At 41.5% G+C, this 27,745-nt stretch overlaps 1 protein-coding gene across 1 annotated transcript in view; it reads right to left on the bottom strand.

Moving 5' to 3' along the window:
* prex2 (phosphatidylinositol-3,4,5-trisphosphate-dependent Rac exchange factor 2) overlaps positions 1-27,745 on the bottom strand; it is a 92,012-nt gene that overhangs the window by 52,553 nt on the left and 11,714 nt on the right. Inside the window, exons 2-15 of the mRNA XM_023276120.3 lie at positions 25,229-25,300; positions 24,063-24,185; positions 22,473-22,577; positions 20,441-20,542; positions 19,399-19,560; positions 15,634-15,767; positions 14,299-14,402; positions 12,615-12,764; positions 11,982-12,123; positions 7,166-7,266; positions 6,058-6,161; positions 5,922-5,971; positions 2,115-2,190; positions 971-1,043 (exon numbers count right to left, since the gene is read on the bottom strand). Of these exons, the coding sequence (XP_023131888.2) occupies positions 971-1,043; positions 2,115-2,190; positions 5,922-5,971; positions 6,058-6,161; positions 7,166-7,266; positions 11,982-12,123; positions 12,615-12,764; positions 14,299-14,402; positions 15,634-15,767; positions 19,399-19,560; positions 20,441-20,542; positions 22,473-22,577; positions 24,063-24,185; positions 25,229-25,300 (1,498 nt within the window). The remainder of the gene's footprint in view (positions 1-970; positions 1,044-2,114; positions 2,191-5,921; positions 5,972-6,057; positions 6,162-7,165; positions 7,267-11,981; positions 12,124-12,614; positions 12,765-14,298; positions 14,403-15,633; positions 15,768-19,398; positions 19,561-20,440; positions 20,543-22,472; positions 22,578-24,062; positions 24,186-25,228; positions 25,301-27,745) is intronic.

The raw sequence follows: 27,745 nt of genomic DNA on the forward strand, positions 1-27,745 counted from the left end.
TCACATGCCAAATGAAGCATGCCCAAGCACTTTAACACATATACACCATGTATATAAAAAAGCACAAACAGAAAAGGGGACCTCACTTTTATGGCAAAATATTACTTTTGAATGAACCCAGTCTCAGCAGCAACATAACGCATCCACCAAGACTTCAAAACTGAAATAAAAAATAGCCCTGAGGGGAAAAACAGAGTTTCCTTCTAACATTCCCTCACTTCATTCCCCTCAAGATCAGATATGGTGCCAATAGTTTTAATAGCTACATCGTCAAGCCAAATAACTCGCAGGCACGAATGGTAAAATTACCCTGTATGCTGTGGAAGTGAAAGGAAGCTTGATGGCTGGGGTTTGTTACGTTCTATAGATGTGCTGGTAATTTGTAGTGTGAGGCTTGAACTGTGGGTAGTTAGGAGCAGTTACATCATGGGGGTATGAGGAGACACGCCGTGACTCACTCTGTAGCGTGTATGATGTGGACTTTGGCACGAGAGAATCGTGGAGCTAAAAACAAATCTGACTCTCATAAACAAACTGTAACCATGGCTACTGTCCGTTTCTGTACTTACAGCTGACGAACATCCACATGTTATCTGCCAAGTTCCCAAAGCTAAAGTAAACCAACCATGCATGTACCCAGCTCTCGGTTACTTAAGAAATAAATATGCACTCAAGTACGCGTGAAGTTAATTATGGTATGTTTGAATACAGCCATAGACATATGCGCGCACACAAAGTTTTTCACTGGATTGGAAAAAAGTTCTATTCCTGTAGCGTGTCAAAGGGATTAAAAGTAGAAATGGAAAGAGAACAAGAGTGGTTGTGTTCTAAAACAGGATGCTAAACGCCAGGCGTCCTCTGCAACGCATTCAACTCTTCTTTAGTCAGTGATGGAGACGATTCCATGGTTAAGCAGCATCGGAACTTTTTTCTGGTCTGCGAAAATCCTTAACAGTGAAAAGTGCCGTACCGTGATGCATGAAGCCGTTGTCGCACAGCTCCACCCCCAAGATCAATGCTTCCTCTCTCGTTCTGCAGTCCCCCTGCACCAGAAGTCATGAGGAAGAGTGAACGCACCGGAGAAATGAGACCAATTTGAGCATAGAGAGTTGATAGAGTAAATTAATCCGGGGGTGGGGGGGTAAAAGAGGATGACAGAAAATAAAGAAGAGCAACAGAACAAAGGACATGTGTGTATAGAGAGAAGTCAAAATGCCACACTCACACCCCTCCTTTGTTCCTGAATCCAAAAGCCCTGAGGCCGGCCCTGCTCTATCTTAAACACAGCCAAAATCATTGTCTAGACAGCAGTGACTGACAGCTCTTGAAGTCCCACTGAAGGAGTGAGAGCTGTTCCACTGGCCTGGGTCAAACACATTCATATGGACTACCACAGACACACACATGCATGTGCCGTCTGCCATTGATTCTGTGGTGGTGGCCATATACATTTCATTTCTTTGTTGTCATCCTGTACAGGGCTATCAATCCGTCAACCTCAAAGCTTCCTGTCAAAGTCAATAAAGCTTAGCCGTCCAATCAATTCTGCTTTTCTTTCTTCGTTTCCTCTTGGCTCCGCTGAGAGCCTGATGGTTTCTTTTCTCTGCTGCACATTTGAAGTGACTGACCTGTTATGACAACAGCCACTTCCATCTTTCTTTGTTTCTCACACTTTTTCCCCGCCAACTACAGTTTTTTTTTTGTTTGTTTTGTTTTTGTTTTTGAAGGGGAGGAAATCTGCTTTGAGAAACCAGTGGAAATGATATAGAACAACATGTTGTGGATTAGGGTTTGGCAATCAGGCTGAAATCAATATACAATATTATTAAATATATAATAAATAGTAGATAATTATGTATGACAGTCTCCAAATTTAAAATATCTTACTGATGTTCATTGTGATGAACTGTGTTTCGTTGCTATTCAAATCAGATACATATGGCTTCATCTAATTCTTTACATATGCAAAACACAAAAATTCAGCAAATCCTTTTGTTGCTATTTCGTTAGAATATCCTCAAAAAGATTTATTGGGACAAAATCCTGTAAAACAAACATATTCATTTCAGAAAATCTGTACTTGACAGTGTTGGTGGAGCAGATTCAGGGCTTACCTGTGCTATAAGCCAGTCTATCAGCTTGTTAGCCATGACTACTGATTTATAGGTCCGCAAATGATAGTCCTTATCCCTGTACGGGCACAAAAGCAGAGAATTTTAATAGAAGGAAAACAAAATTCAATGGATGTTTAAATTTACACTTCACTTTTAACTGTAATAAACTCAGACAGTTAACATGTGAAGCTGTAATTGCTCGGTCTATTTAAACACAATGCCTAAAGGAGGACTAATAATTGCTACTGTCAGCAAGGAGCGGCTACTTTTCAAGCACTGACAGTCGTGTCATAAATCTAAGTGACTTTCTGACATTTGGTGACAGCTAAACAGCATTCCTCTGGGCAAGTCTGGTAACAGCCCCAGCAGCGTTTGGCCCCGGGGTGCCCCCCGGTGTCAGTGTGGTGTCGCTGTTCTCAGTGTTACCCGCACAGCCCCACTTTGCCAGACCCCGAGAATGCCGTTTGAAATGGAGCCGTGACTTTCCCATGAACGCAGGGGCCTCCCTAGGGACACGCCGGGGCTGAGCAGCAGGGCCGGGAAAGTCCAGAACCACCGTGACTTACACAACTCCACCGCTCCCACCACATGCAAACACTCAGTCAGACGCACGCTCAACCAAACATACACACTGCTTTTCTAGGACACAGTCAAATAAGACTTGTGGGACGGGTTAAAGTCCAGTGTCAGCTGTCTGGAGCTCTTCAGAATGTGAAGGGTGAGAGGCCAAGTGCTGCCCTGTTTCCTCCACAATGAAACATTCTGTTGCATAACTCTGTCTGACAGCCTGCGTTGATCTCTGATGTGTAAGATATAGTCAGTACTAGACCGTCGCTCCGTGCATAAACCACTTTGACCAAAATGAAGCAAGAGGTACTATGCTTTTTTCCCCCATATGGGACACTAAAGCCAGGGAGACTGGGGCTTCAGCGGCTGGTGCAAAGTGAGGCTGTCAGAGTGAAAAATGGGGGGTAAACAGCGGTCCAGTGGGCAGCCATATGTTGAGGATGAGGAAACAGCAGATTGAGGAGTAACAGAAGGAAAGGTCAGAGAGGTGGTTTTTAAACTTGCTGTCCAAAGAAGAAAAGTTTGCCTTGGCATTTTGCGTGTGGAGATGTAGGCAAATGTTAGATGTTCAGAGCACTCTTTGGAATAAATTACTCAGAGGATGCTGAAAGTTCAAGCTTTAATCAACTGCTCAGCCCAGATGAATGACTCAAGTGTAGTGTGCCATATGTTTTTTTTTTTTATTTTGAAAATCCTACACGTGCATCCATAAATATTGAGTTTCTGGGGGATTCATCAGCATAATGAAGAAAACTTGTCAAGATTTCAGATGCTGTGCCGTAATGTCAGTTTTTTCCATTGTGTGTAATGATAATTTACGAGTGACTTTCTCTGTGTTGTGTAGGTCTGCAGCCCCTCTGTGTGCATAATAAAATTTCAACTGACTATTTATTCATGTGTGTAGCTGTGTGGACTCAGTATTAGCCTGCAGTGGGTTGTGCAACGGGATCCCTTGGAGTGGATGGTGGATTCAGAGACTTCTTGTGGAGGAGGGTGGGCACACAGAAGCTGCAGAAGGGTGCAGGGGCTGCATAGTATACGCTCCCCCTCCGCCTCATCTCTCTCGCTCTGCCAGGAAATTCCACCTAATTAGGCAGGGGCTGGTTGCTCCAATTAAACTCTGGCATTCCCAGACCCTGTGATTCATTGTGCTGGGCTCTCAGTGAGAACGCACTGCACAGATTTGCTGGCTAACAACACACACAACTCCAGCACACCAGCAAGAGTTATTACGTCAAGAGGTTTGGCCTGAGCACAAACACCAGTGGACTGAATGCTGTCACCCCAAACATTCACACATAAATTTACCCTTTAGGGCTTATTAGCAGCTGGATCAAAGTGAAATACAGAGGTGTTTGTATCCTGGAACACATCAGTGATCGGCCTGCTGCTCTTTAGCTATGGCACAGTTTTATAGGTGTGAAATTAAAGCTTTTCTTTAGGCCATTTGAAATCCAGCATGAACAGTCAATCTTGATGTGGTGCTTTGCAGTTAAACACATTAGCAGTCTGCAAACACTTTTCATATAGAGTTTAGAGGAAGAACGCCGATCAAGAGACTTTTCTTTGCATTTGAGCAAACTTTTAAAAAAAAAAAAAACACCCATAATGCATTTGGTTTTAAATGACTAATTCATAGCTATGATAGATGTTTCTGGTAACCATAGATTTTAAGATACTATATAAAGTTACTACAACTTTAAAACCAAAAGTTTCCAACTAATATGCTCATCTTCAAACCAATTTATTATTTTGCATTATGGTGTATGTCAAAGATTTGGGATCAATGCTGAGCTCCTACAGAATGACTCTTCCAGGGTGCATCAATATGCTGTCAAGTCACTGTCACAGAGATGTGCAAGTCCCATTTATTGTGACTGAATGGCCACCATAAAAAGACAGAAATGAGGCCATCTGTGGCTGTGATGAATGGATTGAGACACGTGGCTCAAGCATAATGTGGACACACAACAAGGGACCATCACTAGTTTTGGATTTAGAAAATGGAGAAAGAATAACAACTGTCTGCATAGTTTGATAAAACAATCACACTTGGGTCTATTTATTATCATTTTCCAGAGCTATCAACAGCATCAGAAGTTTGCTTAGTTTTCATGGAGATTGATCTGCTGACATGCAGGGTTGTTGCTTTCTTGGAAGCACTTTCATGAACTCTCGTCCATGTTGGCTTGAAGTTTCAAGGCTTGACTAAAATCAAGAGCAATTTTCATGCCAATGAACACCATGTGTTGACATTAAAAGTCAGGGTCAGACCACTAATTGGTCAGATATTTTAACCAATTCCAAATAAAATAAGTTTAAAATTGCACTGTTTTGGCTGTGATGCAGCTGTCTCTCTCGATTTGTGGTTTCAAGCTGTGCTGCCCCTCAGCACCATCTGATTGGTTTCACATCACAAGTAATAGCCTGTCGACCCTGAAGGATAAATGTAGAAAAGTTCTCTATAAATTCATCATATTTAAAACATAAATAAAGAAACTGCAGCAAGGTGTTTTCTTGAATTTCCCTTGGGACTAATAAAGCATCTGTCTGTCTGTCTGTCTGTCTGTCTGTCTGTCTATTTCAAACTTTTCACAAAGATTTTAATTTTTTTCATTAAAAAAATGGTTTGCTAATCGATTCCAAATATTGGTTATTGGTCTCTTTAATTATTTATTATTGGTATTGGCCCTGAAAAACTTGACATCAGTCAATCCCTGACTAAAAAGCAAATGATATTTTTTTCAGAGTACTTTTTGGAAGATGCTATGTGAAAGAAAATTTAAAAAAAAAAAATCTGAGTCCGTCCAATTAACATAATATTAACATAATTATAATTCTCATGCATACTTTGAACAGTGTTTACTCTGGCAACAAACTACCAACAGGCTATTTTCACAAAAGCGCAAAGAGAGCTTCATCACAATTTATGTGTGTCTAACATGAGCCCAAACTACTTACCATCTGATAGACTCAATCTCCTTCACCACATCTGTGTTTTCAGACTGGGCAGATAAAACCTGCCATGCTCAATCACCCACAGAAGCCGCCGCACTCTATCACCATCTGTGCCAACTCCTCTTCAAAAACAATGAGCTCATAGTTCACCAACTTATTCCTCTCCTTCACTCCACTTGCTTTGTGGCGAGGCTATTTTTAGGTTGTAAAAGCCAGACGCTAAGCTACTGGAGCCCCACCTGGCTTGGCTGCAGTGGAGTGGAGAAGAAAATGACCACCTACCTGATGACAGGAGTGAAGAGACTGTGAAGACGGCAGAATAGACGAACGCCCTGAGAGGAACAAGACGGGCAATTTTGGTTATTTTAAAGAACATGTATAAAATGTGATTTTAACCGCAGTGGTGTCTTCTGTTTACCTTGGATATAACATCATGCATGTCACTTCTGGGGTGGTAGGTGCCATCATCATAGCGGAAGCGGTACAGTACAGGCTCGGGTTTAAACTGGTGTTTGTCTGTGACTACATAAAAATGCAAATCATAAAGTAATAAGATTTCTGAGAGGAGATGTGATAGAATAAAAAAAAAAGCAAGCGAAAAACTCTTACACCCAAAGGGAGCATTATTCATCTTGCTTTAAATGTGAAAGTAAAAGAGCTTTAGAAACATACTGAAGCCAAGCGGGGCTGCAAGGAGAAACAAGCTTCCCTGACAAGAGGAACTTCACACAAAGTGGTCACAGATAACACAGCTGCTCAGAGCTCCGTGCTGCGCTTGCTTTAGGGGACTTTGCTGTAGACCCTCCAGCAGTAATAACAGCTGGCTCTGTATTCTTGGCCGCAGCCATGCAGGTTCCATTAAAGGTTTTTATGAAAAGATATTCTATCGTTTTTCACATGGAGGCTTCTGACTGCACTGTGAGAGAGCTCAGTGGGGCTGGGAGTTATTCCTCTCTGTCAGGAGCAGCTCTAAGGCCCAATCTCATTTCTCAGCAAGGAAGCAATAAAGTGCCCCTGAGTGATTTAAGATACAACTTGACTTGAGGCCCTGCTCTTTTGAGGAAAAAAAAAATACATACAGAGCAGTATGCACCATTTAGTCTGAATGCACAGCGTTAGCCAGCTTAAGCCTCATGCACTAAACACACTTGCCACAAAACAGCAACTGAGGAAATATTACACAAACATTAAGGCAAGAAGCGATTAACATTTATAATCCCTTACCTAAACATTGTGTCAAGGGAGTGTTTAAAGGGGACACCTGCTAAGACATAAATAAGACAGCTGCATCTACATTGTAGGCTTCAGCCAGGGAGTGAAGGCACAGAGAAAGTCTACTTGTTGAATGGAGAGCATTCATCAGGCAGGGCTAGAGGTTAGATCAGGCAGTCGCAGGCATTTGCATGCTCTACACCGTGCAGCAGAGAGTAAATTATACCACGGTAGATTGGAATGTAGATCTGGAAGAGCAAAGGGTGATGAAGCAGGTTTGAGAAAAGAAAGGAAGGAAAAAATCCTGAACTAACCGTGGTGGATGATGCCATTCTCCAGCAGAGCTTGACCCAGGTGAACCCCTTCCTCTGGGTTCCCTGTCTCACCAATTTCCATCAGCCAGGACACAAACTCACTGGGGAAACACAAAGCCCAACACTGGCTGAACATCACATGTGCTCACTCACAGAGAACACAACAAAGGACAACGAATGGGATCCATGGAGAGAGCTTTGAATTCATCATTGATAATGTGAAAAAAGGACCTAAGATCAGAGAAGAGGCGGAAGCTTTGTAACTCTCTACAAACAACATTTACTCTGAATGGATGTGCCTATAGCAACAAACATTATATTGGCATCATTTATTTTCTATTACAGGTCACGTCTGTCTGTTAAAACAACCAGTAGGCTTTGGTGTTTGTGGTTTGTCTAGTTTAACTTTATTTGTTTTATATGTACAATGTAAAACAAACAAATACAAAGGAATCAATTGGATGTTGGCAACTTCTTGATGGAAAATGCAAGATAATTTCTGCTCTGCATCATTTACAACTGGAAAGAGGAAACAAGCCAACCACCGAAGCAACAAAACAGCATCTGATGTTCTGATGCCCCAAATGATATAAATGGGATAATTCTCTGTAATTTAGTGACTCAGAAGGGGGAGAGAGTGAGACTGAAAGACAGAGTAAGAGGATGAAGCAAAGAGGAAAGACTGAATATGGAGACCAGGCAATGCAGCAGTAGTCTATCTGATTACATCCTTGATGTATCACCCGTCTCTCCGCAGAAGCCAAACAAACACAGCCAGCAGCACCATTGGAATTCGGTGGAGCTCACTTCCAGGCCATGATGGAGGCGGCCGGGTGTCAGCGTCGAGCCAACAGGAGCATTTTAAAAAGTTTTCAGAGAAACAACTGACCAAACGCCCCACTTTCCAAGATCTTACACTCTTTAACCACTGATCCTTGACGTCTTTTCTCTCCACAACAGACCACAGGGGAAAAACACAAGCCTGTAACAATGTCAATTTGTCAACCTCTGTATCATAACCAGGGAAGGAGAAACACCCTGAATGGGTGGACTGTGGAGTTCTCATGGCCTCATGCAACCTATGCAGTGAACCATTTCAAGTAGTTGAAATCTATACGTGGGACTGAGAGAAATCGAGCGAATCAAGCGTCCCCTTATTTCAGGCTCATTACATGTAGACTATTTTTCTTTTGTCCCACACATTATTTTTGTTGCCATTTCACATGCAAGATTTCTGCATATTTGAATGTATCAGCAAAATCTAAAACTGTGATGTCCCATTGCCACATATTTCCCTGCACTAACTAATTTTTGATTAGTTTGAAACAAATTGTACAAAGCAGATTAGCCTTTTTTTAAATTTAAAACTAATTTGAAATAAAATTAGGCAAAAAAAAATGACAGACAATATCTATTTTTGTACACAATCGGCACAGAATATTAATTCTTAAACAATAGGCTTTTGTTTCTTTACATTTTCATTTTAAATCCCCCAAATCAGTCAGAAGCAGCTGCACAATTTTCAGGCCAAACTGAGCAACTTCAGGTTCTGTGGACAGGAGGCTTTGAATTACATAAAGTCATCTTGTTTTCATCTTCTGCAGAGTGAGATTTGGAAATGTCAATACTGACATTTTTCCTTCCACCTAATCAAAAATATAGATTAGGCAATAAACAACAGCCCTGAAAAAATGAGCCTGTGACACTAATGTTATTCAGCATGTTCTAAAAATTTCTCAGCTGTCCTATTATATTTGATGCAGTGTATCACAACAGTGCTACATCAATTTCTTTCTTTCTTTCTTTCTTTTTCTTCTTATTATTATCATCATTATTATTGTTTTGGTCTGGAACGGGCTCAGTACTTTTCACTGCATGTTACACTGTGTATAATTGTGTTTGTGACAAATAAAGGTCATGAATCTTGAATTTTAGCTGTAGTACAACCAGGCAGCTTCCTCATTGAATGGGCCACACCAGGCAACCTTTAATAATAGCAGCAAGTTACATGTTAATATCAGATACATCTGGACCTAGTACATGGAGTTCCAGGAAGAAAAAGGTGAAGTTTTTCATTATAATAATGATAATAAAACAAAATTGCACATTTGCAATATTTCATTATCACACTGCATTTCTTCTCAGGTTGTCATTTTTACTGAGAAATATCTGGTAGAAGAATTTCCTTTAGAATTAATTAAGTTCACTCTTACCTTACGTGATGGATGACCATGTTGTAGGTCTATGTAAAAGTAAAACCTGTCTACATGCAGCAAAAGCAGCAGTTTTTATTCACCATCTAGCTGCATTTATCATCTCAGTAAACAGAGAGCGAAAGGTGTATTGAAAATAACGTCAAAAAAACCCAATAAAAACAGAAAGGGGCATTTCCTGTGTTTCCAATGTGAACGGTCAAAGTAATTTTCATCAACATCTGTCAGGATAAGCAGACACCAGTGTCTGTCATATGCAGAAACTACCGATACTCTTGTTTTTCTGTGTATTTCAGGTTTAAAGGGGGATGATATGGTCTAGCTAGGTGGCTGTCAAACACATTTTCTTTGATGAATTACACTGTTGCCGAAAACAAACCACAAACGAGATTGTGCCATTTGAAGGGGAGGAGTTCCAGACCCTGAAATAGCCTTCGGCCTTCAAAAGAAAAAGAAGAGGCGTGGAAAGAGAATAAAGCATTTCACAATGGAGGGAGTGGGCTGAGCTGAAGCCATAGGGAATGTGGTTTTCATCAGAGACATATGATGCTCGTTCTCATTCACTGATTACGCCTACGTGTAATCATCTCCAAATCATCGCAGTCAGGGGAAGTACAGAGGGGCTAGAAATGTCTTTTCACCCACAAGTGGTCATCCAGGTGTTGGTCAAATTACACGTAGAGGGGATAGTTTTCTAAAGGGAGCTTCCCCTGAGCTGCTTTCTCACCATATGATCTCTTCAAATGCAACGCGATGACCACACTGAACTAGCGTTTGATCCTGTTAATCTTTTCAGCTGACAGATCCATTCCTTCTCCAGACCGCGAGGGATCTGGTGTTGTCTGCATGGACCAAAGGAGAAAGTAACTCCTCATTCCAAACCACCATGCGATGTAACTTGGCCACAGCTATGTCCAATTGGACTGTTTGGTTGAGGGTTTTTTTTCCTCCCCGCGCTTTTAAAAATAACAGGGATTTTGACGTGACTGTTTAAGCTCAAGTGATTTTCAATGTGATTATTACGAGTCAAATAATCTCTCGCAAAACTTTGCAACAAATGGAAAACATGGGTCATTCAGAGATGTACTGGAGTGTTTACAAGCCAAATTTGTTATGGGATTTCAAGAGTCAAGATGAGAACACCATTTAAACAACATCCAACCAAGGTTGTCTTGTGAAAATACTTTATTTCTAACCCTTTAAATTGTAGTGTCATCACTCTATAAAAAAAAGGATTTCTGACAATCGCATACAATTTTCGTTTTCCAGCTTTTCAGCTGCAGCCAGATGTTTGCAGATTTTATTATCCTAATCCAGCTTTGTCACCTTCTCAGTCTCACAGTGTCTGCTTTCCTCATTGGCCTACAAGGTGAAATGGACATAATGGGGAACAAAAAAGGAAACTCATGCTGGAAGAATTAATGTTTTAAGTTTTCCAGCGTAGGGAGAGCAAGAGGTGCAATATCCTATCAAGATTTGCTGTAAAAAGCTTTCAGGCTCAGTGAAAAGAACACAGTGGGAAGATTGAGAATTAGGGAGTTCTGGCTGTTAACACAACAGAGAAAGTGGAACTCACGAACTTTAATGATTTGAGTTACAGTCGGTACCCACAAATGATCGAATTTTGAAGGCGACTATGGGAGATCTAGAGTCGTATCTGAGGAAAGTTTCCAGAGCAAACCAGCTTCAACCTCATTTTTCCACTCGTGCGTTTGCATGAAAACTGGCAATGTGACAATATGACACCAAGTCATCTTACATGATGAAAGAAAACTGCTGAAATGAGGGCATGCATACTAAAAATAGCCCAAGGACAGGAATTCTGAACGAAGCACCCCTTACAGTAAATATTCTCAACTATCAGCAAACGCAGGATGGATATAGGCCTGTTTAGACTCATCACAAGTAAACACGGAAAATGTACTGAGTTAACAGTGAAAATTCAAGGACATGTAACAATGATGAATAAGATACACACACACAGCTGCCCTCTGGCATAGCGGTCCCTCTACTGAAGTTACCTCATGGATTCGTGAGCGGAGAGCTTACTGTAATCTAACATGGGCAAAGGAGAAAGCGGCCAGTCAGCTGAGCCACACAGGGATATCTCCCAGTGATTTATGGCTGGCATTCAACGGACGATCCGTCCCCAGACACCACACCAATAATCCTTAAATAAGATTCATAGGCTAAATCTGGCTGGATTTGATTTTCCCATGACTGAGACTGCAGATATACATAACACAGTCTCCTGAACAAAAGGCACCAATGCTTTCTTCTTCCCAGCTGCTCTCTTCAGAAACCCCTGCCAATTAAAAAATGAAAGCCGGGACAGAGAAACTGATCTCTACTACAACAGTGTTCTGTGTAATCTGCTTTTCACACTGTACAGGGCCACGCTACCTATTTCACACGAAATATCTACAAATGTTTAAAGTATAAACACACAGAATATAGATTTATTATGCTTTGTTTGACAAGCTCATGGCACAGTCATCCAGTTTGACATTCACTCTTCCACTGTGGGCGAGGAAACCACAAAGATTGAACATTCAGCCGTTTCCCCATCGGACAAACTGAAAGATCAGCAGCGGGAGTCTTACCTTCCCAGGAAGCACTTGGGGAAGGTGGTGAGCTTGCGCTTCCGGTCCTTAATGAGGTTACCCTTGGTCATGAGGTGGTAGAGCTTCTCTCCCTTCTCTGACACCATCACCCACGTATCCTGCTCCATGCCAAGCCTCAGACCTTTGCAGGAAGGGAGGGAGCAAAAAGCCATTAATAATCTCTGCACTGAGCTCTTACACTAGATGCAACATCAGTTACTAGCTGGAGAAGGTTAATGTCTACTAATTTCAAAGAATAATTAGCAGAGCCTGTCGTCGTCTGTGCTCACAGCCTAAGGTATTATGAAATTTTGATCTTGCAGAAATCTTAAAATAGGCAAAAGAGAAACTGAAAATATTGTAAGAAATACAATATTTCTGCATGAATGTCTAAAAACCTCTCTGCAGATCCCACACACTATTCACAGCTGGGATTTATTCACTTTTTTTTTATTGACATATTGGTTTGTATTGATTTTCCCAAAGAAAACATATATTCTCAGATATTTAATTCAAGGCAGATGTTGAGAAGAAGAAGAAAAAAATAAAAAAGGAAATGAGTTTCCCAAACTGACTGTATTAAAAGTGAACCAGCCTCAGCCCTGATACTATTAAACCAAAGCGGCTTCTTACTTTTCCTCCGTTCCCTCTCTTTCATGATGGCCTCCAGCCACTCCTGTTTCTCCTCTGGGGTCTTGGCCATGCAGACGAACCACTTGTTCTTGGCTGTGTTGTGGATCTTCCAGCCGTTGTTCACTATGTTCCCGCTGCTGTGGTAGTCGGCTGTAAGGCAGAGGAGGAGAGCGCAGCGTCAGAAAGTGATCTCCTAGTTTTATAAAGTCCTCTCTGCAAGGGGTGGAACAACATAAATCCACTTTTTTTGACTCATTTGCACTCAGAGTAATTTTCCGTGTTTGAAGGGGAGGCCCATCAATCAGTGGTTGCGCTGATCATGACACTGTAAACGGAGTTATTGGGGAGTTGGGTTCACAGTAAATAGGGGTTAGCCCATAAAACACAGCTATAACATGAGTCACAAATCCAATGAGCTGCTTCAGGGAAAGCCTAATATCACTGTGATAGCAGCGTTATGGCTTATAAAGGAAAAATCAGGAAATACAAGAACAGACAATAAGTTACTTAATGAATTAAGGCTTTTTAATACAAGAGTTTGGGTCTATTTTTCAAAACAACATCTATTATAAATCTAATGAGAATATAGTTCTCCGTCTCTGTGCAAACACCAGCCTCATTTTCCTCAGCTCTAGCACCAGCTCTCATAGTCTCTATTGAGTGGTTCATTGATTATCGCTCTTCTCCTTTAACGAGATAAACGAGGGGACACACATGCAGAACAAGGACTATCCATCAGTATTATTTACTACTGAGTCCTCAGAATACTCCCTCAGACCTGACGGCTAGTTGCGATTCACCAGCTACGCCGCGAGTCGTTAGGAATGCCAAAACCTTCAGCGAATGGAAATGAACTCTTGACCGTTAGTTGAGCCTCCATCATTATTTCCATCTCTTAGGGAACATTTCAAACGCCTCCCCGACTGACCTCTGATTTTTCCCCTCCAAGGGTGTAACAAAAAGCAAAGCATTACAATCATCAATTACAATCATGTCTAAAAGCATATACAGTGTGGTGTCCTTTATATGGAATGCCTCGAGGGGCGTATTTCTAACCTCAGGCAGCAAGTGTGTGCCTGGGAAAAAGCCGTGGCACTTTCATTACATAGGAATCCAAGCTAAAATACTCCTGTCGCCCTGGATCTCAGATTGAGATCTCCCGCCTGTGGTGCAGAACACCCACGACTTACTGCTCTGCCGCCTGCCTCACGTGTTTATCCTCCCGCTCCTTCTCCAGACCCAAGTCCATCCATCTCTCACCAAAAACACCCAATATTACTGCCCATCTAGGTCTGCTGGAAAGGAAATGATGGCTTCTACAAATATAAATGATAATCAGTGGCTACGTGAGGCCAAGAGACACAAGCGTTCGAGTTCACCGAGGACCAGCAGCAGCACAGTCCCAAGGATATGTAACTATAGATGTCTAAAGAATGTTTATAGGTAAATCTTATTTATCCATTGGCGATCCAAGTATAAAATCACACAGTCGTGCACCAGCTCAGGCCAAGGACTGTGTCGCGTTGTGGATTATTATGGCATATTTTTCAACTCCTGCTGCCAAGACCGCTGAAATTAAAAAAAAAAAAAGAAGATCTGAGAGCGGGCGAGCGTAGAAAGGGAGAGGAAAATCAAAGTGTGTTTGTCCAGGATAAATGGAGTATCTTTTTACGGCACCGCTCACCTGTGCCATCGTCCACATTTTCCACCTCCATCACCTCGGTGTTGATTCTTCCTCTGAACAGGTAGCGAGGACCTTCGGTGGAAGTCTTGCTGTTTTTTAAGCGCCTTCAGCAGAGAGAAGCATATGAAAAAAACAAAAAAGCTGAATTATTTCATGTTAATTTATGTGTAATTAGCTACACTCCCTCTGCATTATGGATTTTATGAAGGAATAATTACAACTACCTGATGTTAGTCTTTATGTATAATCCAATTAAAAGACTAAATCTATGCGATTGGGAAAAGTTATTGAATTTCAGGTGAGGGCAAGATGCAAGATTCAAGAGGTTTATTATCATGTGCACAGAAACTATGCAGTTACGCTGCGCAATGGATTTCTTCTTTTGATGATCCTCCTTTACCAGAGTATAAAAAAGGTCTAAAAACTAAAGAAAATACTAAATAAATAAGCAGACTCAACTTACAGCAGCAGTGGTCATAAAGGGCACTTGGCAATTGTAAACCAGGTTCACATAAAGTGACTATTGCAGTGATAAAGTGAACTACAGTAGCATAAAGTGCACACTGCAATTCATTGTTCAGTTCAATGTGTGTGTAAGAGAGAATCTTAGTTTTCGAATTTTAGTACATACTAGTTTCTTTCTTTAGTCGGTAAATGGCTCTGCTACACTGTATACAGCACGTAAAAGCAAATCAAAGCAGGTGGCAGCTTGACTGGTGGTAAGCAAATAAAAGCTGCCCAAAAACCAATACAATGGATGTAGCAGTGGTGTCAGTAGCTCAGCATGAGCAGCAGCTAAATAGAAACTACTTTATGCAGCACAGACTATTCATCAAGTGTTCTGCCTGCAGAAACACAATAATAGCCGGCAACCAGCAAGAGTTTCCTGATTCAACACGCACTGATCATAATAAATGTCACATTATTTGGTTTATTACCTCTGAAGTCTACTAGGGAAATAACATGTACCAAGAGGTGGTGGTTAATATTCCTGTCTTGACTAATCTTGTGTCCCGGAGTTTAAAAAAAATAAACTCTCTCAAATCCTTTTCTCGTGTTTATTCTTTCCCTTTTCTTTCTACTTCCCTCACAAGAAAAATAACAAAATGTTTCCCTCACTACATGGCTTTTCTTCACAAAAAGCAAAGAAGCTGGTGCTGTGAATTATTTATAAACCCAAAGCTCTAAATGTTCTGTAGGAGTACAAAGAAAGAGGGAAGTTAGCATAAACAATATTTTCATTCTGTCTCCTAAAAAACATATGCCCTAATGAGAATTTAAATTCTTCTGCTTTGTGTATTTTGTGTGCAGAGTAATGAATTAAAAGTCAGACACCTATTTTTCTTCTTGCAATAGACCAGAAGCTTGTCAAACAGGAAGAAAATCCTCTCTTGTATGTTCCCGGCTGAGATCTTCAGCAGGACACCGTGCATGAGCATCTCCGTGCATGTGTCTGTGATATTGGAGCCCTGGAAACGGACGTGCAGGCAAAGATCAAACAGAAAAACGAAAACAGAAAAGATTAACAACAGATACTTTGGAGGAAGTTGGGCGAGAAGTTCAAACTAAAAAAAATAATAAAGAGTGCGTGCAACACAAAGATTCTACAAATTATTTCTATACCATTCAGTGTTCACATACAGTGTGTGAAGAGGAGGAGGGATTACAGGGCCCAGCCTTTCCTGTTCCCTCTCTCAGGGGTCTGTGAAAACACTCCCTGCTTCCTCGCAGCAGATTGCTGGGGGACTTTAAAACAGGCGGTCGTTAATAGCTTCTATAGAATAACATCCCGTCCAGTCAAACCATGTGTTGCATTGTCGCGCCTGGTCACCATATTGGTCGGTGTTCCTCCTGCAAGTGATAAAGTGTGCAGTCTTTTCCCTTACCTTGCCCACTCTGGGAATTTATGTACCACGTTTGATCGGCCCTTCAGAGCTAAAAATAACTCCCATGCACACAGAGGCGGAAAATGTGCTAAGCATTTCCTCCTGCTGGAGACATCAGCGGGCCAAAACCTATCCCCGCTTTTTCCTTCTCTCTTTCCTTGCCCTTTTTATTCTTCTTCTCCTCCTCCCTTCCCTTCCGCTGATCATTTCTCATTTTTCTTCCCCTTTACTCTGATCCTCCATATCTTTTATCCCTTCCTTCACACGTTTTTTTTTCATCCTCCCTTTCTTTCAGGGCCTGTGACCAGATGTTAAACTAATCTGCAGCCAATGAATGTGTGCACACCAGACGCTAAAAGGTCAGCTTGTCCTCGTCACTTTAAGGGGCCAATAGCAACATCACACCAGTCCAGACTATAAAGCTGCATTTCCTTAATGGAACAACCAACACTTCCCCTTTGTGTTTCACAGCACTTTTAACAGAACCCCCATTCCATTCACTTGGTGCAGCTTTTTAAAGGTTTTTCCTCTTCCTTTGCAGCATTTTTTAGCTGCTCCTCATATGAATCCTGTTCAAACCAAAGCTGTGTTTCACAGTGTATTCAGCGTAAAACTAAAGCAGCACTCCAAACCCTCAATCATCTGTTTCATCCAAGTCTTAACCTTCTATTTTTACAGTCAGACAACTGCCAGACATAACAAGCATAGAACAGGGTAATGAATTAGGAATGACAAAGCAGGATATGCGATTAATTAAGAAAAAGAGATGAGAGCATTTTTGAAGCTAAAGAAGGCAAATCAAGCAAACTCTACAACTCAACTGGATTTTAAGAATGCTAATTAAACAGACAAACAGAATGTGAAATGAAAAAAAAAATGGAAACTACTAGCCTCTGGTCTAAAATTAACATATTTCTACGGTGCACAGTGACAAAACACAGACACTTGCAGCACTAACCAACTGGCAATCACCACCCTGACAAATCGCCATGGTGACCACGGCGGGCCATCGCCCTGTCTCTCCCACTCGAGGTGAACCTGCCAGGATGCCCTGAGGGTGGCCAGCAGTGGAGCAGGTCAACACTAACAAGCAATCACCATCCCGGGCAGAGGAGCAGGAACGGAAAAACAGCGGCTCGAACAATCACTCCTCATCCCTGCATCTTTCCTCAAACACCCACAGAGAGAAAAAAATAAAAAAAGATGCAACCATCGCTCAGTTCTCTCTCCCTCTGCTTTTCCTCGCTGTTTTCCTCCTCTCCACTTCTTAGTTCCATCTCATTTAGAGTGGCAGACCCTGGCGTGCGGCAGTCAGAGGGTAAAGCTCCAGAATGAGCTAATGTTTACAATTAATAAAAGTGCAGAGGGGAAACCACAGAGTAGCTCCAGCCAGGACTATGTCGAGTACAAGATGTCACCCCACCCAACACTGAGGCTCATTCTGATTGCACTATTCATAGATTTTTAGCTATTTGTGTGTGTATGTGTGTGACTGTGTACATCTAAAACACACAATCTTTATTTTTTTGACCTTCCATTGAGATAATCTCTTTAATTTAATCAGTGTAAAACTGGAGTTTCATAAATTGTTTGTCTAAATCCACTGTATGTTTTGGGTTTTATGAACTGTATTTATAATAATTGCTTCAAGATGTGTTTTTTTGGCATAAAGATTGTCCGACTATTTATGTTTCTGTAGTATATTTTACTATAAAGCAAAGAAAATCTCACTAAAAGCCTTTCTAAAAGTCCTGCTAATACTAAAACAACACTCCGATGTTGTCAGTGACCCAAAAACAACACATTTAGAAAAACTAGCACATCTCAGTCACATGCAAGGAAGTCCAATCACGCTCTGCCGCATCTCGTCTTACTCATATCTGAGATGAAAGCCTGTCTTCTATTCAGTCACAACAATACGTTACTGTCTACACCTTCATCAGAGGTTGAATCAACACTGGCATCGTCTCCCTGTCTGCATGTGTCCAGGAAGCCTTAAGGTCCTCTTTGCATGAAGCCAGGTCAATTACATAAGCATCCCAGCCTCTTGCCTCACAACTACCACCACTGTTTTACCTTTTCCAATCTCTATTAAGCCTACTGATCCATTATTAAGGCATCCTGGAACTCTGGAAGGAAAACTAATCTAGAGGCAACCCAACACACCAAGCGGTGCATCTACCTAAAGATGATCGGATTGGTCACCCCAAAGCATGACGGCTTTAACTATAGGTTCATCCAGGCATGACGAATTTGGCCATTGTGAATACAAGTCATTGTTCCCTGAGAGTACAAGAAAGCTTAAAAGGCTACGAAAGTCATGCCACTTGGAATTCTTGTTGAATTGCTGGCAAAGGGCTAAGTGGCTTTAAATAAGTCATGACTTTCAGCTTTGGTGGGGGAAGCTCAATTGCGAGTTAAAGGGGACCAAAGACAAACAGACAACACAGCAAGCAGTCAATACAACCGTTTAAGTTGAAGTTATTAGCTGAAATTTAACCCTCTGAAGCCACAGCAGTTTCTGGGAGTTTTCTGCTCCTGTCACGTTGTTAATCACTGTGGGCTCATTTTTCACTGCAATGTAAAGTCAGGCACCTCCGTGGAAACAGCACAAGCATGTTTAAATAATAATAACAATAAATACATTAAAAAGAAAAACAAAGGTTGAAAATTAATTGAAAAAGCATGAAGGAAGTCAGTATTTACATGTTAAAAGTGCCCGCAAGTGTTACCAACACTGGAAAAATGGTGACTTCTATTTCTTTCTGTACTTGTATTCTATCAGCTCTATTAAAGAACCACCTATTACTGAATTTTTGTCATATTAATCTTGGTCACAGCTAAGTGACTCATGGCTTCCTGGTTGTGCTGAAGAGCGCAGAAGTTTTATTCTTCCAAAATCTAATTAACACAAATGATTTATTTTGTGGCCATTTTTTAATGAGACAAGCAGAATAAAGTGATTTTGATGAAACATTACACTTTTAAGCTCAGATTATGTTAAGTTTGCCAAAAGAACACCAAGTCACAGATGAGTAGTTCAAGTTCCATCACAAAGTTCAGAATCCAACTAAACAGTGTCTGGTTTTGACAAATGATGTAATTTTGGCAATTTTCTAAACACAATATGCCTTTCAAACCAGCCGGCTGGTTTTGGTTTTCAGAGAGTTGAATCATTAATGAACACAGCATACTAAGCTTAGTTATGGCTCACCTCCCAACCCTCGATATGCGACTGCCATTCCTCTAAAATCTCCAGCTTTTCCATCTGTCTCTTGGCCTCATTGATGCTGGAGCACACAGCCTTCATCACCTGCAGAGACTCCTGCACCAGGGCATAGTCATTGTGTTTTTTAGGGGTCCTCTTCAGCAGCTCCTATGCATGACAAGTTCATACAAAGTACAGGAAATATTATATAATTGTAAGAACAAGCATACAGATATTGATGCAGCTGAACTGAATCATAATTTTCACAACATGAAAACCTGAAATAAACATAAATCTATATCCTGACCAGTCCAAATCTCACCCTCCAGTTGTTCTCAAGTGTAGCGTCTCAACCCCTGCCACTGCATGCCACGGTCTAGTAAAAGTGATGGCAATCTCTGAGACCACAGTCTAAACACAGTGTTTCAGTGTGTCACCCAGCGTAGGGCTGATTTACACTCTTCTGGATATATCTGCAGCCACTGATGGCTATCTGTGTCACTTCACGGCCTTGGCAGCTGGAAGACTTCAAATGGCAGAGCATCAGATTACCCCCTTATTATTGTAGCATCTCGGTGCACATGCTGGTGGCTGTTTAGAGAACGCCTGGGTGAATTAATAGATCATAACAAGATAAATGAGGCGGGACAGCTCAGATCACCAACTCAAACGGGCCTTTGAAAACGTATTTCATTTCACTCACGTTTCACGTTGGGAAAATGGAAATTTCAAAACTAACAACTGAGAGTGCAGGTATGAATGAGCCCAGTCAAAGTGTCTGAATGTGCAGCCGGGCAAAAGAGGTGATGATAGGTCTTGTGTTATTCCTGCAATGTGGTTGTGCCGAGGAACTAAAGCAGAGACGTGTCAGAATACGAGGCCAGTGTTTCATTAGTGAGGGAGAGGCTGATGTGAATAGGACGGGGCAGACCTCACTAATGACTAGGTGGCGGTGCTGGATGAAAAGAGAAGAATCTGCCCTACAGAGGTGGCACATGGGTGTGGCATCTCTGTAACACATGGTTAACATGCACAAGATCATACTCACTCTGAGCAGCAATGGGTACTTGCAAATCCTCTGTATAGGAGCGACCAGGTAACCCTCCAGTGGGACCTCTGTGTTTTTTCTGCCTCCCAGTAACATGCAGTTCTGCAGAAGGAGAATTACAATAAAGATATTTAGCAAACTATTGCAGAAGGGTTTTTCTATAGTACTGTGTTTTGTGTATTGAGCAGGAAGGTCATCATGTTAAGTCACAGATGAGATTTTCTGTAATAGCTGGGTGAGCAAAAATGCGAAATTTGCAAAGAGAGGAGTACGAATTTTTTTTTGCAAGTGTTAATAATATGCATGGTGGTGGCATCATCATGTTTCCATCATTGGCACATCTTAGCTTAACATGTCAGCAGTGCTAACGTGCAAATTAGCACAAAACACAATATGGGGCTGATGTGAATGTTTAAAGGAATATTAGAGTATTGGAGAAACTGAAAGTTTATCATTAAGGACTGACCAATTATCGGAAATTCCCCATCAATATTTTGCAGGAACACTGCTGTCAACACTAAAGAATAAATAGTAAGAAAGAATATGCAAGACTAATCAAGGAACAGCCTGCTGTGAACACTAAAGAATAAATGGTGAAAAGTTCTCTTTTATTTAAGCAAATTTAAAATATAAGTAAACAAAGCAATTTAAACAAAGTCTTGTGTTAGAGTTTGTGGTATTCTAAATTGTGACACCAAGATTTTCAATTTTACTGTCAATGTCTGGGATATCGACTCTAAATAGAATAACAGCTGGGTGTCAGTACAATGAATGTGTGTGCAAAACTTCATAGCAACGAGTCCAAGTTGTGGAAATATTTCAGATTTGAACAAAGTGGAGGAAAGACCAAGAGATCAACATTTGCCTTCACTTGATCAAAGTGAACCTTACCTCCATGTGGGAGGTTACAAGTTATGAGGTCAGCTGGTAATATTCATTCTCACCTTCCTCTCACCTGAAATTTAAATGAGCTGCTGCTAAGTTACATTGTAAACAATAAAGCAGGCTTTACAGCAGTCAGTAGGCCAAAGGTTTAGTGGAGGTTAGCGGAGGTCACCTGAGGTATATGAACTGAGGGCTGAGTGCAGCTTGGAGGGAAACACGAAACCCGAAAGGCCCTGATGGAAGGCTAGGCCGCTAAAAGGTCAAGGCTATAAAGACCCCGTTAAATCAAAGTCAATTAATATCTTTGCCTCCTCCGGCTTCCCAGATTAAAGACACACATGAACAGTAAATCAGACATAGATCTCTTGCCACCACTCTTCTCTGATGGTGTGTATAGTATGTGTTTCATCTCTCAGCTCCATCAATTACAGTTGAAGAAAAGGTCATGCACTTCCCCACAGAACTGGCCGATCAATAAGTCCGCGGGCACACGCTGGTTTTTCCGAGTGTGTAACTCTGCTGTAGATCTCAATTTCAAAGCGCTCTCTTTTTATGGAAGTCTTAAAACATAAGGGGTGATGGGATGTGTATAAACTGTCAACGCCTGTAAGGAAAAAGTGGAAAAACATGAATGGAGGGTAAAGGACTGTAAACAGCTCGAACTGGTGTGAGGAGAAGAAAAGGGTGAGCATTTTGACCTCCCTGAGTGCGAGCCAGCAGTGGGGATGCAGTCATCTTTTGTTCGAGCAACTTGATGCTCCCCTGTGGAAGTAAAAGTTTCTAAGAGCGTCGGGACAGGAAGAGGGAGTCCGCCCACACATGGGGCAGAGTCACATCAGCTGTCAGACACACTGGAACATAACGTACAGCGTTTTACACTGTCCAGCTGCCATGTGTGGGTGACTGTGTGTTTATGTGTTTAAGAGAGTATGGTTGTGCGATTTCACATGTGAACATTCCAGTTTTGATCACTCATTTGATCTGGAATAGTGGCCCTGAAAACCTGTGTTTTGGGGGATTTTTAGCACATCATACAGATGTTAAAAGTAGGTTTTTAAGATCTGACTGCAGCACTGGTTACAGTACATATCAGCTGTGTGCGTGTTACACATCACTAAGTGTGTGGAGGTTTACAGTCCCGTCTCACCAGTAAACATGTTCTGACGCTCCTGATCTTATTGAGCTCCAGCAGCAGCCTCTGGGCCTTCTCGTGATTCCCGCAGTATTCATCATAAATCTGGAAGCGGCTCCTCTGCAAGAGCCAGAGAAAGTCAAGGTGAGGCAGACGCAAGAGGAGCAAAAGTAACAAATTAGAGACAGAAAGTGCGAGAAAGAGGGCAACAAAGTCAAACAGAAGATGGGAGGACATTAAGAATAAAATAAGCTAAAATAGAAGACAGAAATACTGACTGAAAATGTGGGGAAAAAGCAGGAAAAACACACTCCAGAGCAGACATATTAATTACAGTTTAGGTTTTGTAGTGGGTATAAATTCCTTTCCACACTCATCATGAAATGCATAATGTATACATTGTGTGCAGGCAAAGGAGGGAGGGCAGCGATCATATCCTGTCATCTGCCTTGCAGCCGTATGACCAACAATTTTCCACCAAAGCTATTCGTGTGACATTCACACTCCATTGTCTTTGAGATCCAGCATTAGGACCAGACCACACAGCCTCTAAATCACCCACTACAAAGTCAGTACAGAGCAACAAAAATAGTACACAGTCTTCAGATACGCTGCTGCGTCTCAGAAGACAAAGCTGGCGATGCGAAGAGACATAACTGTCATAATAGCACGCAGAGGCGCTTATGAAATCATAACTTTATGATTAACTGTGCATTCATGTTTTCAAACAAGTCATTTTATGGACCCTCAGACTGATTAGTTTATTTCTTGGATTGATGTCGCTGAAGTCCAAAAGGGAGGAGTGGAGTTCAAGCCAGGATGAAACATTTGCAGGCCTCTAAATTGTCCAGCTGGTTTACTTTTTTGTGTTTCTGGAGCAAAGTCAGATTGTGTAATTTTTGTTCTTGGCACTTTTATAGCATCAACAAATCAGTACAAAGAGGGAAACTTTGAAGAAAGTTGCAGACAGAGGGAAGTGTGTCTAATTTGCTTGTTGTCTCTCTCTCTGGACTCACATGATGGCTTATAGCTGAATTATGATCATGAGTCAGGAGTCCTCAGATTTGTTCTGAAGTATGTCCCATTTTCTCAATGAGGTCATATCATCATAAACCTAAGTGTACCATCTGTGCTGCTTGATCATCTCTCCTTCACCTGGACTGACAGCAGCGAGCCACAACTGACACAGAAGTTGCCTTAAGCCCAACAGAAGGATGGTCAGATTTATTAGACTTTGAAAGCCATTATATGCCAGTGCGCCTTGAGACTGCATCAAAGAAATGTGATATATAGCTGGAGAGAGGCGTATATCAGAGCCCTATCAAGCATATCACACGTGTGCGCTCTCTCAAGAGAGACAAATGGACAACATGTGGAGCACCTTATGATTTTCAGGAGTGCTCGCAGACATAATGGTGCATTTGAGCACTGACAGACAAATTCTTTAGATTACAGGCTCCAGTGAGCAAAGGATTATTAAGAACGGAGATCGCATCAGTGCAAATGAGCTCGGACATCATATTTAGAGGTGCGGAGATGAAATTCAACTTGCAGAAGAGGAAGCATCAGGCAGCGCTGGCTGTAAAGGAACATGTGTTCACTCACAAAGTGCAAAAAGCAGCGGCCGATTTCATGGTGAGCGTGAGGGTCGGGCTGCAGCAGCTCCTCCACCATGGACAGGAAGTCTTTGTGAACGGCCAGAATCTCCTCAATGTTGGAGAATAAAACCTAAAAGAGAAAGAGAGAGAAAACATAAAAAAAACTGGATGTATGTTAGTTTACATATGTTTCTTTGCAAGCCTCCATCGCTGTTGCTAAGTTTGCCTGATTCAATACTTTGGCATATGCTGCTTTTTTTGTGGTCAGTGCGCTGCTAGGCAAAGGAATGTCTGAGGCCACGGAAAAAAGAGTGAGGTTTCTTTGTAATGAGCATCCTGGCTTGAGGCATCTTTGATATTTGAATTTCAAACATTATTAGAGATATTTTAACAGAAAAGCTAAAAAAGGAACACATTTTTTAAGATGGGCTCAGTGGAAACTGAGCCTTGATGTGGTGCTGACTTCTGCCCTCATTTATGCCATTATTGTGGTGATATTAAAGGACAAAGCAATATGCTGACGCCAGATGGAGAAAGAAGCTCGTGAAATTAAATTAAAGCATGAAAAGCCAGAAGTCTTTCATTGGTGTTCTGGGACTAAAATAATCTTTAGTGACCCTGAACAAACAGGAAAAAAAGAATCTGGTCAAATTTGTCATCCACTCTGGATGTCATTCGGCGGCTCGGTGACGTCACAGCTTCAGCCCTACGCCACGCTAACCCCCGCTAGCTGAAATCCTCTCTGTACAGCATGTTCCCAAACAGAATATAACACGGAGGAGATATTCCAAAACATGGGACTTGCGGTAAATATCCACTCAATGCGTGTTTACCTTCAAAGGTAAGCAAGCTCACAGAGACACTCGCACTCCCACTGTGAGAGAGCATCCTTTATTATCCTCCAGCTGGAGTCATTTATAAATAGATTATATTTACAGCTGCTTCCTGGATCGCCCACGACTTCTTTCTCCATTCAAAACTGGTTATTTTTGGTTGAAAGAGCAGCCAGAACAAGAGCTTGTTTAGTTTCCGATGTAATTTTCGAACTTTTCATGGATCAGGTTACTGAATGAAAACAAGGTTTGTGTGCAGCGTCAAGAGTAAAAGTCAGTTACCCTCAGTGTTTTTCCAAATCTTAATTACACAGTCGCATACCTCCCAGAGTGCCCTCACCTTAACCGTTTCCTCCGTGATGTTCTTGTCGAGTTTGGTGGCTGCGTACTGGTTGAGACGATGTAGAAACACCTGAAGCAGAGCAGAAAAGGAAAGCAGCAGTTAACACTTTTGAACTCGCCCTGGGATTAAATGACCTTTTTTTCTGGCATTTGATCACTTGTACCCTTAAACAGGCCAAAATAGAAGACCAGATCTGGGGCTTTAGGTGCAGCTGCAACACTTCGCTGCCACAGCAAATTGGTAACCCTCACAATGGACACCTGATATTCATGAAACATAATCGTTGCACTGGATGAAGAAAAAATACTATAACTGCAGCGCATGGTATTTCAAAGGCAGTGTTAAGTGGCTATGGGCTGGAGAGGCCAAGAGTGTGTGAACTGAGACGGATGGAGAGTGCTGTCACTTTTTTCGGTCCCTGAGGATGCCGGTTCCCAGACTGCTTCACTGCACAGCCCATTTTAAGCTTCAGGGCGCTTTCTGAGACTGACAAATTAAGAAGGTGCGCTGAAAATGTATTCTGAAAATGTGACTAAAGAGAAATTAGTCATTTTCCAAACTCCGCCTGAAGGGAGAGCTTTTTAAAAGAGGAAGACATCCATCAACAGGTACCAGAAAAGAATCTTTATGTTTATGTGTTGCAGTGCTTGGAATATAGTTTGGCAGACACTAATCCATCTTCAGCAGAAAGCTCAGGGGAAAACACTGACTGCATCACACTTAGGTTTTAAATGATGCCTATAAAAACACTTTACTTGAGAGAAGCTATGAAATCAAGAGCAAGGCCTGAAAAACAAACTTTTCATTCAATAGGTCCAATTGTTAGGCTTTATCAAACTTGATGATAAACAACACCATCCCTTATGTTCATATTTCTGACACATTTGAATGAAAGCAAGCAGCAGTTTTTTTTTTTTTAAAAAGTCCTTCACATAAAATCACAAAATATGCTCACACTGTGATGTAGGCTTTGTCTTTCCAGCATTTGTTTTCAATTTCCAAGTCGCGCAACTAATTTAATTTATGCTCCAAATGCCATAAAAGCCAGAAATTCAAGTAAAATACAGACAAATATGAGCCATCGAGTCTGCCCACTAAAACACTGCAGTGAGATTCATGACACTGAAGATAAATTAACTGAAATGAGAGGAAGGTGAAGCAAAAAAAAAAAAAAAATGTTGAATCAGTTGATTAGTTCAAATTGTGTGCATCAAAACACCATTTAGAAGACGGAGTCACCAAAATGCAGGAGGGCTGTCAAAACTCAAACCAATCCTCACACAAATGCAACATGACAGACGACATAATAAGCACACGGGCTGTTGTCCAAAACAACAGATTCTGACACATCAGCAGCTCTGTAAACACATGACTAACACGATCAGACGCCCACGCTGAAAGGCTGTATGTTACACACACTTGCTGTGAGTGCACTCAGGAGTTACATCTGTCTTTGCAGTTAACGCAGTTAACCTTAACCATGGGCATGCCTTTACCGCCCCACTGAGGGCCATAATGCCATCTGTCGCCCGGTGCAGCCACACAGCAGGCAACCTGACCTTAGCAAGCAAACATAATACAACCACAAAGCATGTAAAGAGGTTACTTTAATGAGCGGACAAGCCGAGGATTATTTCTCGACACCGAGATCTAAGTGAGCGGTTGCGACTACGGTATTGAAAAGTTCCACTTGATGAATTGTGAACAGATGGAAAGGCTGCAGCGCTGAATCAGTGGTAAAGTCTACATTTCTGGCTAATTGCAAAGCCAATGCTCAGTTAACTTTCATAAGAAAACAAGCTGACACGAAAAGATTACAGGAATCATCTTAATCACAATGTATTGACGTCAGGCAGCACTTCAAAAGCGAATGTATAAGTGAATGCATGAATCTAGGTTTGCGGTTGGAAAAGGGGGGCTTAAATAATCAGCCTCTTTGTTGTAGGCCAACTCTACGCTGATTACCATTCTGTAGCTGCCTTGCCTCGCAACTCTGCCACTCACAAGCATTAGCATCTGATTAGCAAGTCTAATATGAACAAACACTGAGCAGAATTCGGAAGGCCCTCGCAAAGGCCACAGTATATGACCTACAGTAAGATGAGTTAAAGCAGCACTAATCTCCATCGAAACCCTGCTTCCTATCATTGATGTGTGACTTCAAAGATGAGCTCATTAGAGAGCCTTCACTTCAGTTTTAATAACGAAGCGTCTATTCAACAGGAAATAATCTCTACATCTGCAAAGCACTAATTATACTGTATATCTATCGCTATGGGGGGAATCTGCTGCAAAATATAAGGAGCCACACTGCAGATGTTTATCAGATGTAAACAGCGTAAGAAGAAAAAAACACATGCAGCATAATGAAGTGCAGGCACTCTAAATCTGATTGGATGGAGATAATAAATTGTGTTACCACTCAAAAGATAAGAGAGTGTTTGTTTTTGTTGTGCAGAAGTGCTGGTGTAAAATTGAAAATATCTTTCATGTAGTTTTTAATATAAGTCTATC

This window comes from Amphiprion ocellaris, chromosome 22 (assembly GCF_022539595.1).
Source record: "Amphiprion ocellaris isolate individual 3 ecotype Okinawa chromosome 22, ASM2253959v1, whole genome shotgun sequence".
In the NCBI taxonomy this organism is placed as follows: Eukaryota; Metazoa; Chordata; class Actinopteri; family Pomacentridae; genus Amphiprion; species Amphiprion ocellaris.